At 38.3% G+C, this 16,438-nt stretch overlaps 1 protein-coding gene across 2 annotated transcripts in view; it reads right to left on the bottom strand.

The window, feature by feature from the left end:
* The window catches only part of efna5b (ephrin-A5b), a 302,082-nt gene extending 286,139 nt beyond the window's left edge, over positions 1 to 15,943 (bottom strand). The window contains exon 1 of one of the 2 annotated variants that reach the window (XM_060931859.1): positions 14,748 to 15,943. In XM_060931859.1, the coding sequence (XP_060787842.1) occupies positions 14,748 to 14,872 (125 nt within the window). In that variant the 5' untranslated portion in view covers positions 14,873 to 15,943. The remainder of the gene's footprint in view (positions 1 to 14,747) is intronic. The other variant, XM_060931860.1, reaches the window with a different exon arrangement.
* Positions 15,944 to 16,438: the final 495 nt, after the last annotated feature.

Here is a 16,438-nt window from a genome sequence, read left to right as displayed (position 1 = left end):
TTTACCAAAAACCCGTTTTGGAGCAATTGCGTCGGCCAAAAACAGCGCCCCCCATGGACGAAAATTCCCAAAATGTGGTATACATGACATGGGAGGTAGTAAGAGGGTGGCCGTGAAGTTTGACCAAATTTGAGGAAAGATTGGATTTTTTGCCCAAAAATAGCGCCCCCAGTGGCGAAATATCACAGAAACTGGGTAACATGTCAGAAGCCCAATGAGTGATTTGCGTGTGAAGTATGAGCAGTTTTGAGCAATTAGAAGATTTGTTATGAATTTTTTAGCATGTAAAATTTTGAAGTGAAAATTGATTGACGTATAACTTCTGAACGGTTGATCCTACGTGAAACGTATTTAGTAACTTTTGTCAGCCATGTCTGTAGATGATGTCTATCAATTTTGGTGACATTCCCATGAACGGTCTAGGAGGAGTTGCGCCGTCTTCATGGCCATGCATTTCGCACAAAAGTGAAATTACCTCACTTCCTGTTGGGCGTGGCTAATGCATTGGCATTACATTTTTGTCCGGCTTAGTGAGATACATATGCATACCAAATGGCATGCCACTACTACAAACTATATGGCAACCAGGCACCTTAATGCGGGAGGCCAAAATCACAACGACTTAGGGGGCGCTATAGAGGCCCTGAGCCCCAGCCAAGTTTGGGCTTTTGGTTCTGAGTAGCGGTGGCAATTCTCGGAACTGGTGCCAAATTTCGTGCGTTTTCGCCCATGGCAAGCGCCCCGAAAATGGCCCAACAGCGGAGAAAAATAAAGAAGAAGAAGAAGAAGAAGACGGAAGAATAATAATAGTGAACTCTTACAAGAACAATAGGGCCTTCGCCCTATAGGGCTCGGGCCCTAATAATAATAATAATAATAATATCCAAGCTCGTGTTTCACTCTCACTAGTGCTCTGTAAGGCTTTTTCCTGGTGATATCCTGGTGATATTCGTTACACTTCTACCCGGCGTGAAGCACTCACAGTCATGTGGTTGTGACATCATCGTAAACAAATCCGTTCTACTCATCCAGATGACTTCACAACGGTAACGTTGCCAGATCTTTCCACTCTGGAACCCGTTCTCAAAAAGATTGCGTTTTGGGCACCCAAAACGCCGGTGCCGTGTGGACGCCAGGACTAAACGATAAGCAATTGTATCGGAGTCACCTGAATCTGTTGCCGTGTGGACAGGGCCTAATTTCACCTTCAAATTAACTGCTAATCCTAGAGGTTCACATACTTTTGCCACTCACAGATATGTAATATTGGATCATTTTCCTCAATAAATAAATGACCAAGTATAATATTTTTATCTCATTTGTTTAACTGGTTTCTCTTTATCTACTTTTAGGACTTGTGTGAAAATCTGATGTTGTTTTAGGTCATATTTATGCAGAAATATGGAAAATTCTAAAGGGTTCACAAACTTTCAAGCACCACTGTATATTCACACACACACAATTGTTTTTAACAAAATGGTCTTATACAAATTGTAAATCAAAACTCAACAAAGCCCTTGCTATTTATTTTAACCTGAATGTCAGTCAGCTGATTAAATTTTGTAAAGGGTGCAACATCCAGACCTGATGTGGTTCACACACATGAATATCACAAACAGGAGTCTGTGTAGGAAACAGCAGTTGGGAGAAGGGCTGAATTCTGCTGGTTTCCTTTTTAAAAGGCAGTCTATGTCTCATGAAGATAAAAAGCTGTCAGATGTAGCAGGTAAGCAGAGAGCTGTGTTGGGGTTACCACTCTTTCACCAAATCCCATTCAGTCCTGCCCTTTGCTTATGTCTGAAAGATCTATTCAGGCATTTATAATAAATAAATAAATAAATAATAGTATGGCAGCTGTAATATACTGCTGTGGCTTGCATTTTGACACCAAATAGCTTATTTTTTGCAGGTTTTCCTATTCTTTTTGGCGACATCCTTACAACAATAAAAATACTGGAAAGTTGCTGATGGTGCACAGCAAATTATAATATTATTTTAGTATGACTCATGATACATTTGCTTTGATTTGCTGCCAGTTTTAAGCTCAGTAAATTTTAGACTTCAATTTAAGCTTGAAAAATCACCACAACCCATCAGATGTGGAATAAAACTTGACCTGCCACATTGCCCTTTTGCACTTAAAAAAAGTCCCCTTTTTTTAAATATTGGGTCAGTCCTAAACCTAAGGAGAATGCAAAACTCACAGTCGTCAACTGAATCTCTCAGAATGGAGAAGCTTTTCAGCTTTGTCACTGAAGCAGTGTAGCCACAACACTGCACCCAAATTAAAAACCTCACTAAGAAGATACTCCAGAATACTCACAAAAAGAGAGTATATTTTAAAAAATGTGAAGGGCCAGCCATCACTGATTTTGACAAAGACACTCAAAGTCTGGCCTCTTTTTCTAGATTTAACACTTTTTTTTAACTACAGGCAATGCTTAAAGCACTCCAGGGTTCTTCCTCACAGTTAGACTTATTTATCTCATTCGGAATCTAAACTAATGAATGTGAATACTGAAAGTCAGCAGAGGGGCTTCTGAAATGGGGGTAAGAAGAGGAGAGAGGAGATTTTCTTACTGGATAAATAGCTGATGGGTTTTTAAGCTTGTTAGTGACTTCACAGCATTACCTCCTGAATGTGGGGGTTAGGAGGAAACTTGGGGGTCTGAATCTCTACACGTCAGGGACCATATTGTCAGAGAGCAGGGCTTTGAACCGGTTCAAGGAACGAAAACCGGGAACTTTTTCTATTTCACTTGGAACAGAAACGAAACCAGAAACTTTATTATTTTTTATGTTCCGGAACAGAAACGCTTATTAAAAATAATGGTAACCGGTTAATACCGGTTTTTATTTCGTTCCTCAAAGTTTCCGTAGCCTACAAATAAAAAAGCCATTCTCCTCCTGCGCAAGTTTCTATGACCCGCTGGGGTTCACTTCCTGTGTGACGTTCACTGACTGAATGGAGAGAGCGGGAAGGTGGACTACTATCACGTCTCCATGTGATAATAAGTGAATTACTGAGTGTCTGAGCAAAGAAGAGCCTGAACGATGCAACCTCCCTATTGGCTGTTTGTAAAAATGTATCAGTTGTTGCCCTTCCCATGGGAATCATCGCGGACTCGAGAGACGAGACCTGACGAGTTAGTTCGTAGCAGAACAAAATGTTTGGACACAAATCGGGTTTTCAGAAAAGTAAAGAAAATAAACGGAGGGTTGAAAATACAAAAAAGGAGGCAGAAAATGCAAAACGAGTTTTAAGGTAGGACAAATGGTTACTTTTCTGAGGCAGCCCACCGTGGCTGCAGGCTTTCAGTTGTCATTGAATGGTTACTTTTCTGAGGCAGCCCGCCGTGGCTGCCTGCAGGCTTATTTATTATAGCCCATTTAGTTAAAATAGTTTATATAAAATGTTTATAGTTATGTGATGGTTGTCCTGATTTAGACTGGTGTTTGTTTGTTTGTTTGTTTGTTTGTTTTTTTTTTGGGGGGGGGGGGGGGTTGCGCGATGTTGCACCCGGGTCCAGATTAGGGCAGAACCGGCCCTGGCTACATTTCAGGTGTAGTTTGTTTTATGAATGTATGTACTTGCATAGATGTGTACTTGGTCTTCCAATATGGCGCCTAACAAAATCTCGCGGCGCGGTGACGTCATGCGGTAGCCCTCTATAGGGCCTGACTAGCCTTTGGTAACACACTAAACGAATTATCTTTCATTTTTGGCACTTTTTCTGTTTGTGTAGATGGGAAGACATACTGAGAATCCAAATCGCCAACATTTGAAATAATAATTGTTTTGAATTATTTCTTGTCTTATTTAATGAAGGTTGTAATAGAATTAGCCTACATTTGGCTTAAGCTGGATGAGACAGAGACATAATTTTATAGCCATTTGTTAAACCGCTGACAGGGAACGTAATTAACCGTTCCGGGAACGAATTTTTTTTGTTCTAACCGGTTCGGGAACGTCTATTTAATGGTGGAACCCAAAACCGGAAACGTTAAAATTCCGTTTCTGTTCGGAACGAACCAATAGGAAAAAAATTCTGGTTCAAAGCCCTGTCAGAGAGACTAAATAAACAAATGCCAGTCAGAAACATGACTAGTATTACTAGCATTTCCAGGAGAGCCAACAGGAACATTCTAATTTGGATTCAGTGGTGGTGTCACAAAATCTACTGATTATCCACTCATCGTAGAAATAATACAACACACATACTGTTGAATGTTCATTTCAGAAAGAGGTGCATGCCTTTAAAAAGAGTAACCAGCAAGTAATTCTGCAAGGTGTGTACCCTCTGTCCTCTACTGTGGAAACTTAACCAAAAATGACAGTAGTCAATATTTCCAAAAAGATATCGTCTTAATACCACTTTATGACAATAAAACATGTCTGTGCAGGCTTTTAGTTAGTCAGGTTATTTGTGACTCTCTAGTTTTGTTTTGTTTTTATTAGAAAACAAAATCTAACCATAATAAGAAAACATTATAGCAAAAAGTATATTCACAATAAAATCAGGGGCAGGCACAGAAGGAATGCATGACAGAACATACCTCTATCCTTCAACCTCCAACCTGCTGTCACTCCTAAAAAGGCTTTACGAATGGAAGGACAAGAAAAATACTGAATTTATGAAAAATGCCTTTCCATGGTATCCCAGGCTCTTAGACATCACTTATATTGTATGATACTATCAGACATACAGTATACATGTTTAAACACCTCACCTGGGTGCCATCCCCCACAAAGCTATTCACCTCAGGCAAAAGCCTCTACCCTCTACCATGCCCTCTTTCCCGTGGCCCTCTAAACACTTGAAGTATTACAAGCAATGTTGCAAGTCCTTCTTTATTCAGTCCTTTGCCCATCTACCCCCCTGCACCTCCCTTCTATTTCTCTAAATAGATGCATACTTTCGACCCGGGCCACAGAGAGGCGACGGAGAGAGGGAACAATGCTGTCCTTTCAGGCTGACAGAAGGATAGAGCAAGGAAGAGAGGGATTGGGTGCTGGTGTGTGGGAGTCCAGTCAATATTTACAGCACATTTGGAAGTGAGCCGCTTTGGAGCAAGCTACACTTTACATCCAGCGAAATGAGTTTATTTAGTAACTTCCTGCTCTAGCCATCACTTTTGATTTGGGAAGAACAGATTTAGTGAGATAATGTGTTCAATAAATGAAAAATAAACCAGTTCACTTGGACCGCTGAATAAAGCTGACTTGAGGTTTTGCAGCACATATTTGAACAGCAACATCCGGAACCAATCATTCTGCGATAAAACCTTGAGTCCAAAATGGTGGAAGAACATCACATTCTGGAAACATTTTGGAAACTCTAATATAATTACTTATTTAAAATGATATGCATTTGACACTTCTACAAAAATGTAGAATGTCACAGCTGAATCACACTTGCCTAATGAAACTTCCTTATGGTCAGACATGGCAGCTTCAGCTAGGTGTGAACTATGGGTCTGAAATGTCTGTAGCTGAGAAATACGGTTAATTGTCTTATGAAAGGTGTGCAAGATATACATAGAGGTGATACATTACTTACATTTGGCCCTTTCATTTTACTGAAACACTTTAAAGTCGTATCAAATTCCATTCAAATGTAAAATTATATTTCTCTGTACACTTGTTACTGTGGATTAAACACACAAAATTATTTTTTTAGCTAGCTGATAATGCTAATAGTTCTGGAAATGTGTATGTGTGTGTGTGTGTGTGGTGTGAGAGACATGCATGTTTTACTGGGAAATACGACACTTCTATTTTTCATATGAACTACATCCGGGACATTGAGTGCACTCAAAAAAATAACTCGCTCAGTGAACGTAATAAAATTATGGAAAGTATTTCCACCCAAGTAAAATGCGTTAACTTAGCCAGAAACAATTTTGTTGAGTGAATGTCAACCGTGACATGTTAGACTTAGGTTCATGTAACAGACACCCATGTTGGTTTTTTTGAGTGTAACATATTTTCCCATATCCTCACTTCTGAGGAAATCAATGAATTGTTTTGATAAATTTGGGTACTTTGTTTGTGAATGTGTCTATATAATAAAAAGAAAATTACATGGTGACTCGAAGATATGAAGTTTAGCTTCTCGTGTTAAAAAATTTGCATTTTCCATACAAAATACATCACAGATCTGAGTGACATATTTAAATAACATTGGCTGGCATTGAGTGGTATATCAGATATATTCAGTTATATCTGATATAGCATGAAAAAAGCCAGCCAATATTATTATTATTATTACACATACACATTCCTTTCGGGTGTTCAATGCATCTTTCTCTTTCAAAATTCTCTCAAAATCTTCTGAATTTAACTAAGCAAACCTGGCAGCTATGTTTGTTTATAAATTGTCACAGTTGCTCGCTAACGCGGAAGTTTTATGTCTCCAATGTGTGAGACATAGAACTTGTCTTGACAATCATGCAATATCGTAAACCATATTCAACGCTCATTCTCCACTGGGTAGAGTGACGTAATACATGTAGGACAAGCAGTATGATAATATTGCATGCTATCAAACCAAATAATAATTAAATAGTATTGGCTGGCTTTGAGTGGTCTATCAGATATATTCCCTGCAGCTAGCATGACACTGAACGAGTCGTAGACAAGTTCAAGATCATTCTAGCTGAATGGAATAGACCACGAGAAAAAGTCAGACAATATTATTATTATTATTATTATTATTATTATTATAATACTACATACACACTCTCTTCATATCAGCATTCTTGAAGGCCAGCGCTAGCTTACCAGCAACTCAGTGCTGTTAGCGTGGCAGTTCAGTTACCTTCTAGCCGCTGTAGCGTTAGCGAAGGCCAATGCTAGCACAGGCCAGTGCTAGCGCAGTCAAGCCAAATATTTTTATTTTCCCTGTGTAATTTACTTAGTTACTTTTAACCCTCTGGGGTCGAGAGCTTTGCCAGAGAAGCTAGGCAGGTTTAGAATGAGGTTATGTATTTGGATAAATATCTTTGTAAGTTATCATCATACAAGCATGACAAACATATTGACAGAAACTTTATACTTTACACTTTCCTATGCACCCACTGCCAAATAATATATTTTTTAAATTACCTAAATTAGATGAAACATAAAACTTGTCACCTTACTCAGTCACACCGAAGTCAGAGTGTTGAGTGCCCGTTTACGCATTCATAAAAGACTATTCACAAGGTAATGGCATGATAATCACTTTCACTCTTTCAGTTTTGATTGGTTTCTCTTTTGTGGTGGGAACACCCACCGTAAACAGGATAAAATCTGCCAGCCAAAGTTTATGCTATTTGGAGGTAAAACTTGTTACAAGATGGCACATAGACTTTAGGCGCTTCAGATGATTCAGGACAGCGATTCAATTCATGATTCAGGACAGCGATTCAATTCAATCTCGAGAACTGCAACACTGATGATGAGCGGTGCTTTTTTTTAACTTTGACTCAATCCAGCCGAAGATCAACTTGAGTAAGTGTAAATATTTATTCTATTTCTGATGAGCATATCGGTTGATATGCATGCACTGTAGTGCATACACAGGAAAAATGACTGAGCAATTTTTCCAGAGTTAAAATTATTTTCCTCAAAAATAGTTAATTTTGCTATACTTTGAGTTTAGAGAGTAAAATTTGGAGTTGAAGTGGAAGCAGAATTACAGAGTAATTGTGTAACAGAGTAATAGAGCTGGTTGTGGCTCTGAACTGAGTAAAATAGTACAAGAGTTCATTTCAAGACACACTGAAAACAGTCAAATACCAGATAAATGAAGCTGTTGTAAAAAGCAGTTTTAGAACAGTGTTGTATGTGTGAAAAAACATTACCTTACCCATTGTGTCAAACCGTTTTGATCACTTGACCTGATAGGATTAAGAGACGGCAAAGGGAGGGGTTTTCACTCTTCTCATTGAATGGAGGAGAATTTTTTTTTACTCTTCTCATTGAATACCCCTCCCATGGCCAACCCTTTATCCCAAAACAACAGGACAAATTTTCTGATGGCCAGTTAATTGTCCAAATCAATAGAGCAGATTTAAGTTTTTGTGCTTGATACATTCCTAAGACTGAACAGAATCACCTCAAGTGATCAAAATGATTCGTCACAATGGGTAAGGTAATGTTTTTTCACACATTCCAACACCATTCTAAAACTGCTTTTTACAACATCTTAATTTATCTGTAATTTTTTTTAAAAGTACAATCATGACATACATACTACATAGATATTACTGTAGCTGAACTTGCGCTGAATACAAAAAAAAGTCATATGACTTTGCAAATACTGCTTAGATTTGTTGAAACTGACAACAAAATCAGAGTATACCAACATCATTGTGCCAGAAAATACCCTCAGACCGCAGAGGGTTAAAATCAACATCGACAACTACACACAATAGAGTGACATGGTAGCCAAAATTCTCTCAAAATCTTCCACTTTTAATGAAGCAAACCTTGCGGCCATGTTTGTTGACAAACTGTCACAGTTACTCCTTAGCACGGAAGTTTTACATCTCCAACATGTCTCTTTTCCAGTTTTTCGATGTCCGTTGGTATGTTTTTTCTCTTCTAAATATGCGTGAAGAATATATTGAAGTTTTGGTAGACTTTCAGGTGTTCAGTGCATCTTCGGTTTCAGTTTATTTATTTAGTGCTTAATCCTAGCACTGGATTAGCCTCGTCTTCTCTCTTTCCCAGCTTACAAAGAAATGATTCTGTGCATGAAAAGTTTTGTCATTGGATCTTGCACGAGCTCCGATGTGTGACGTTGTGTTGTCTTGACAACATGCAATATTATAACAATATTGCACACTCATTCTCCACTGGGGAGAGTGGCATAATACATGGAGGATGAGCAATATGATCACACCACATGCCATCAATAAACCCACCAGAAGGGAATAGAATACATGTTTTTATCCCATGGAAAAAGTGGCCCATATGTATAATAATTCCTGATATTTCACTCCGATGACGTCACTCCCAGTGTTTTACCGCTGACTAGATGTGCGTTGTCAAAATGGCGAACCGGTTCAAAATTAAAAGTCTTTTGATCAACTTGTTTCTTTTTTTCTTTCTTTTTTTCCCCCTTTTTTTGCGGATGTGTCTATATAACAAAGAACATTACATTGTGGCAAGATTTGAACTTTATCTTGTGTTTTTATGTTAAAAAAAACACTAAGAAACGTTTCTATGGACTAAGAAACTGATTAACACCAGAAAAATCACTAAACTCCTCCTGGCCATTGACAATATCCATGTCACAATACAATCATCTACCACATTTCTACACATAATTAAAGGAACAGTCCACCGTATTTCCATAATGAAATATGCTCTTACCTGAATTGAGACGAGCTGCTCCGTACCTATCCGAGCTTTGCGCGACCTCCCAGTCAGTCAGACGCGCTGTCACTCCTGTTAGCAATGTAGCTAGGCTCAGTATGGCCAACGGTATTTTTTGGGGCTGTAGTTAGATGCAACCAAACTCTTCCGCATTTTTCCTGTTTACATAGGTTTATATGACCAGTGATATGAAACAAGTTCAGTTACACAAATTGAAACGTGGCGATTTTCTATGCTATGGAAAGTCCGCACTATAATGACAGGCGTACTAACACCTTCTGCGCGCTTCGGCAGCGCATTGATATCTGAGCTCCGTATCAATGCACTGCCGAAGCGCGCAGAAGGTGTTAGTACGCCTGTCATTATAGTGCGGACTTTCCATAGCATAGAAAATCGCCACGTTTCAATTTGTGTAACTGAACTTTTTTCATATCACTGGTCATATAAACCTTTGTAAACAGGAAAAACGCGGAAGAGTTTGGTTGCATCTAACTACAGCCCCAAAAAATACCGTTGGCCATACTGAGCCTAGCTACATTGCTAACAGGAGTGACAGCGCGTCGGACTGCGTCTGACTGACTGGGAGGTCGCGCAAAGCTCGGATAGGTACGGAGCAGCTCGTCTCAATTCAGGTAAGAGCATATTTCATTATGGAAATACGGTGGACTGTTCCTTTAAATCCCATACCATTGTTTCTTGTAGTATGTATAATAAGAAAAGCATGTATGTAAATATAAATACATATTACATATTGTGTACTATTTTATCTGTTTATCTGATATATGGATTATTTGACAATAAATTTTCACCTACATAGACTGCAACAGCATCCATACAAACAAACAAATATATAAGAAATCTATTCTCTGTATAGTTTGAAGAAAATCAGACATGATAAAAGGGAAAGCAGCTGCAGTCCTTCAGTGCTCTCCCATGTGAAACTAATCCTGGACAAGCGAAAAGTCGACTCCAGACTCAACCACCACACCGCAGTGGCTATACATCACCAGCCATCTTTACTCTGATTTACAGACACTACCACCATAAAAATCATCTTCTAAGACCATGTTAAAATTCAAAATTTGTCAAAATAGCACTTTTCAGAGTTTCATATCAACCACACAAATCTATTTATTTCATATTTCCAAACTTGTTTACTGTTTCCTGAAAAAAAATGTTCTCTTAAAGTTCTGCCTGATTTTGTTTTCAGAAAATACATCACACATCATGCTTCGCTTTACTTTTTAGGTGTGTAAGCTATTTTTTATTGTTTGTTTTTAAGTTTCTATTCTGATAATGCCTGTAGCTTCAGTCCTTCAAAAGTTCAAACAGTTTTTATTATTTCTGTTCCATACAAAATAACCAATTATAGTTTTCTTTTTATCATCATTTTCACTGAAAAAGTACTTGTGTAAAATCATATATAATATGTTATGTTGAAACGAGAGGGCTCCGAGTGCAGTTATTATGCTTTTACAGACCAGGCAAAGAACTGAGATGGACCAAATATCAAAACAGAAGCAGTGCAAAACTTCTAATTAGAGACCCGGTATCGGGCTGATACCAGCAAAAATATGGTGGTTCGGATATCAGAGAAAATATATTGGATACATACAGCCTGAAGACTGAAATTAAAATAAAAATAGGATTTAAATTCGGAGTAGTATTTGGAAAATAAACAGAACTGGAAATAAAGAGACAGTTTTTCCTTTGTTAGGATCGACTTTATACTTGCTAATACTGTCCTTAACTATTAAATTTATGATATTTTACACTGCAAGCTACGTTTGTGCGAAAGAGTTTAATTGTGAAGTACTTCAGTAAAATATAATATATATATATATATATATATATATATATATATATATATATATATATATATATATATAAAGCTTAGTAGTATTTAAAGAAAACAATATCAGATAGGTATCAGCTAATACTCAAGACTTCAGTATCAATGCCAGAAACGAAAAAGTAGTATCACGCCATCTCTCCTTCCAATGCCAAATGTTGGTTTCAGACTTTGCTACCAATTAATAAAATGAAATATTTAATGTTTTGATTATACAAATACAGACATTTTTATGTTGGTCATTTACAGCTTTGTCTCTTTGTGAAACTTTTGATCCATCAGTAATTTAAGGAAGTCACAGCACATGACTAACTATGTGGTTATTCAGGTTCTATTACTGTGTGCTCAGCAACTATATAATTTATTTTGCAATAGAGTCTTCTTTCTCTTTCACATGTGGTGGGAAAATGGCAATGTTTGGGTGAAGGACAGCACTGTGTGCGATACCAGGTCACCTTGACAAAAAAAAAAGCGCCAGTGAAACAGAATTTTTTTTTTTTTTTACTTCAAAACAGCTGATCTTTACAACTGCATTTCAATAAAATGCATACTGTATGTGATATTTTGATTTGTGATGTGAAAAATTAGGATATTTTCTCTCACACTCAGGTTGTGTGCATTTTTTGGTGTGCGTCATAAAGGAAATATTTTCAATGTATTTATCTATTAAATTAATTGTCACTGGCTCTTCACAGAACATTTTCACAAGTAACCACACAAACACATTAAGGCTGAATACATGTTGCTGCCATGTGAACATATGACCCCTGTGTTCAGGTCCTCAGTGGTTGTGAAACGCAGCCAAAAGGCTGAGACAGAGGCAAAGTAAAATCATATTCATTAATTTTCTCAGCCCAGCATGATGTTGGGAACCAAAGAGAGTTACAGCGACTAGGGAGAAAAAGGCAAGACAGGAGGGAGGGAGAGCGTGATTGCTTCTAACCCTCTTCACTGAGCACTTCTTAAGCATGGGAAAAGTCCAAAATGAGTCCCTTCACTACAGCCATTAAGAATAGCAGTGGGAATCAGGTGAGTAATTAAAGTAGTTAAAAGTTTAGCTCAGCAGCAGAGGTGTGAGAATACAAAGCCAGCACCTGGAGAGCGCCAACAAGGTGAAGGCCAAAACACTGACTAATAATAGACTTCAGAGTATCCAAATTAACGAAAGCTAAAAGCAGGCACAAGTAATTCAGTACATTTCAATAATTAGTATGAACCACTAAAATGATGTTATAAATATTCTGGCGTCTATATGGAAAACGCCAAGTAGCTGAATACATTTGAGATTCTCCAGACAGACACCATAAGGCTCATACACACAGACGTGTTGTTTTAGTCTGCTCCTTAGACAGTAGTCACATGCACTATTCACTTGTGTGTATGAGCCTCTATTCCACACAAACAAAAAGAAAAAGCATTACTGTAGTGCACATAAATACACTAAGTAGCATTAAATCACTATTCATCCAGCCATTCTTTTGAGACTTCTTCCTTTGTGCAGTCATTGAACATTGGGCAAAAGTTAATAACTGAAGAGAACAAAAGTTTAGTTAAGGACTTCTGAATTCTCCAGACATATTCTCCTGTAAAAATGTCAAAGTTTTATTATTATTATTATTATTATTATTATTATGCAGCTTTTTCAGTAAGCTACGGTACTCGCCAGCACATCTGGAGTAAATTGCTTTTTCTCGACAGGGCCGCCAGTCAACTGGGCTGAAAAATGTGGAGTCTAATGAAAGTGTGTCTATCAGCATAATGTATCAGATTAAACTTGACTTTGCATTGCTGTGTTTGAACAAAGTGGTGCATAAATAAACACTGCTCAAAGCAAGGGAGACACGTTGACCACTAAATTCGAGCAAATTTTCTCTCTCTCTCGGAAATTACTGTATATGCATTTTGCAAATATAACCCAATTAAAGGTTTTCAAAGAAAAATCATTTTAACCACTTTTTTTTAACTTCATGCTACGTTTAGGTTTAAAAGTTTACAAGTCAAGTCAACATCATGTCACAAAACTTCTTTTCAATTTATAAGCTGACAGTTTACATGATGTGAATAATTCCTAACATAGGTACTGTACTGAACATGGCTTGAACGAAACAAGATATATAATAAAATGGGAATTCATAGCAGTAAGCTACACCTGGGCTACAGCCATTGTAGCAGCACTAAAAAGATCTTATTACTGTATGAAGTAGTTCATTTTATCAAAAGGGGTAAAATAAGAAAATTAAGTAATAATGATTTATTATTTTAATACAAGTTTAGTATATACACTGTAAGAATTACACTGTAGGCTGTACTGTAGAAGAGTCTCGAGACGTTCAGCAGGTTTTGACACTCTTTCCGAGAGTCATTTATTATAAAAATGAGTCATTTATTTTAAAATGAATCATTTCAATTAAAGCGTCTGCACTGTTATAGTGCAGTCATGAATATGAAAAGTAAATAAAATTAATTTTACTTTGGGGGTTACTGACTTTATTTTAGGCATAAATTTGCATTAACAGCTGTAGGATTTTAGCTTACAGTGCTTACTGAACACTTGTTCATTTCTTCTAATACAAGACAAGAATAAAAAGATAAAATTATATCAAGACACAATTTGAGACATTACTGAAATGATTAAAGCAATAGTTTTAATTAACTAATGCTTCAAATGGACTTTTGTGTCCAATCCAGTCATGTGAGGATGGTGTGGATGGAAATAAATCTATGGAGACTTTATTTATAAATAAATAATTAAATTCAATTAAAAAAAAACTCCATCCTTTACAAGATGTGAAATTTAGTCAGTAAACCAGTGAGCTTTAATTTGATCAGCTAAACAAAGTTCACTACAGTAAGATTTCAAACCAGATTTCTGCACCTTTATCTTTTCTGTGCTTTGACAGAAATACAGCTAAAGAACATTAACACACTAAATAAATAAAAGTCCCAGTGCTGAATGATCTAGACACACACATGAAGAGAAGTGGGGTTAAACGAATGCATGTGATTTGTATGTGAGTGTCATTAGTGATACTTTGGTATTGTCCGGATTAATGACTAAATGAATGCTTTTATAGACTACACATGTAGGTTGCTGTGCCCTTTTACTCCACAATCAGTGAAACACACCGAGCAAGTCAAGAATATCCCAGTTTAGGTATGGTGTGAAATGTGCAGATTATCCTGGTGCGAGCTGAACATCGAGAACTGAATGCTGTGCGTGTTTGTATTGTTATATTGAACGAGTAGCGAAAGCATGGCAGGCAGCGCGCGCAGTTTGAATGAACACGGACTCCGTTGACTCCTGTAGGCTTGCAGTGGTTCCTCCGTCACTAAATTAGCGCCTCGTGTTGTGATGAACTCCATTAACCAGTGCGGATATTAATACCGGGAACCCCCGTGCGTGACCTGGACTATAAACCAGCTATCGGCGATTTTCCCTGTGATCTCCAGAAGAAAAGTTTGTTCCAGTTTTTCACACAGTGTCAGTCTAGCTTGTACATTTCTGAGAGAATATAGGAGCTTTCTCACCTGGGGTTCGTGCGGTTCCAGTAAACAGCGTAGCGGTCGGCCATCACCTTGGCGCTCGGCTCGTGGCCCAGCACACACATCCACAGCAGCATACACACCAGCAGCGCCATTTCTACTTGCAGCATCTTACACTTACAGTCCAAATCTGCGGTTTTATTCCTTTCCTTTCTCGAAAAACCAAAAGCTGGAGGGCTGCTGTGCTATCAGCTTTGTTTTCTTTCTCACTCACGTTTCAGGTGTTATTTATTTACATCGGTGTTCTCAGTGCACAGTCGGATTCATATAAACAGAGTAGAAAAGCGTGAAAATGTCCAGAAGCTTGTTTATTTAAAAAATAAAGCAGGCACGGTCCACGGAATAAAAGAATTATAAAAATGCCGGGCAGCTTATTCATATATAACTATATATTTTAAAAAAAACAGCAGAGGCGGCGGTCACAGTCCATATGTCATGTCTGGCATTGACTTTAAGCGCTCGCGCTGCCTCCTGAGTTCCTCACAGTGACCATCATCTTTCCCAGGAGCAGCTCAAGCACGAGCACGGTCAACGGCAAGTGACAGCTCTCAAGAGCAAAGAAAGGGGGGGAGGGCCTTGTGTAAATAACAGTATAGCAACCTTTAGAGCATCTTTGAGTCCGGTCAAATCAAATCCAACCTTTCCCTTTTCAGCTTGTGTCTCGCTTAAAGCCTCAAACCGCGTTCATTTCGTAAGAAAAACCACAAGGCTGCGCGTGCGTGTGTCTCGAGAGGAAAATAAAAACCGGCGTCGGGCAATATTAGCGTTTTGGGAGAACTTTTAAAACGTCATTCTCTGTTGAAAGTGAGGCTCGTTCCGTTTCTGTCTCTTCTGTTTCCCCAAATACGCACTCCAAAACAAGAAGAAGAAAAAAAAATCCTACAACAACCGAAAAGTATTGTCACGGAGGAGATGGGGAGGAGCCGCCTGAGGATCCGTCAGCTATCACACCCGCAGTCCGAATAGCATTCCGGCGCGTCATGCTAATGTTCAGCCACGCAGTTCTTCAGCACTGCGCGCGCGCTCTCTCTGTCTCTGTGTGTGTCTGTGTGGAAGCAAAGCGACGGTCAGCTGGAAAGACTGATGAGAGATTCGGTTTCTGGAGGACAAAAAGGAGCACCATTGGTCCAAATAAGGATGAGGCGTTATGACGGGGAGAGGGAATTTCTTCACTAACCTTGACATAATTCAATTAAGAAAAACGTGCTAGAGAGAGAGATTTTCTACCAGTGGTTTCTGTCTTAGTGGAGGCCGATCATGCTGTTAATGAGACAAACTATTATTCTGCTTCCCACATAATAAGCGAACGCGCGCTGTGGCTGTTTCTGAACACCTTTTAATTAGCATTAATAAACAGATCTGCAGAATGTTCCAGTTGCTCATTTCAACATCAGGAAATTTAAATTGTAGGCTACTTGAATCAAATGGTCTTTCAGTATCTAGGCTATTTACTGATTCATCGAAATATTTCGATGCATACTGTAAAAAAAATTCAATGGATTACACTCGAGACGCTTAACTCCAATCTCCGGACTTTTATCTGCTGCATATTTTTGTTTTCCCCGCTCTTGATTGGGCCGAGCAAGGGGAGGGATTGAAAACCAGTGTTTTCAGCTATAACTGGACTCATATTATTTTAAATGCAGTTTAACAACACAGAGGAAGTAGAGAGTGCA

The sequence above is a fragment of the Neoarius graeffei genome, chromosome 10 (assembly GCF_027579695.1).
Source record: "Neoarius graeffei isolate fNeoGra1 chromosome 10, fNeoGra1.pri, whole genome shotgun sequence".
Classification (NCBI taxonomy): domain Eukaryota; kingdom Metazoa; phylum Chordata; class Actinopteri; order Siluriformes; family Ariidae; genus Neoarius; species Neoarius graeffei.
Note: the sequence above shows the minus strand (reverse complement) of the source record. Positions and strands in the feature narration are given on the sequence as shown.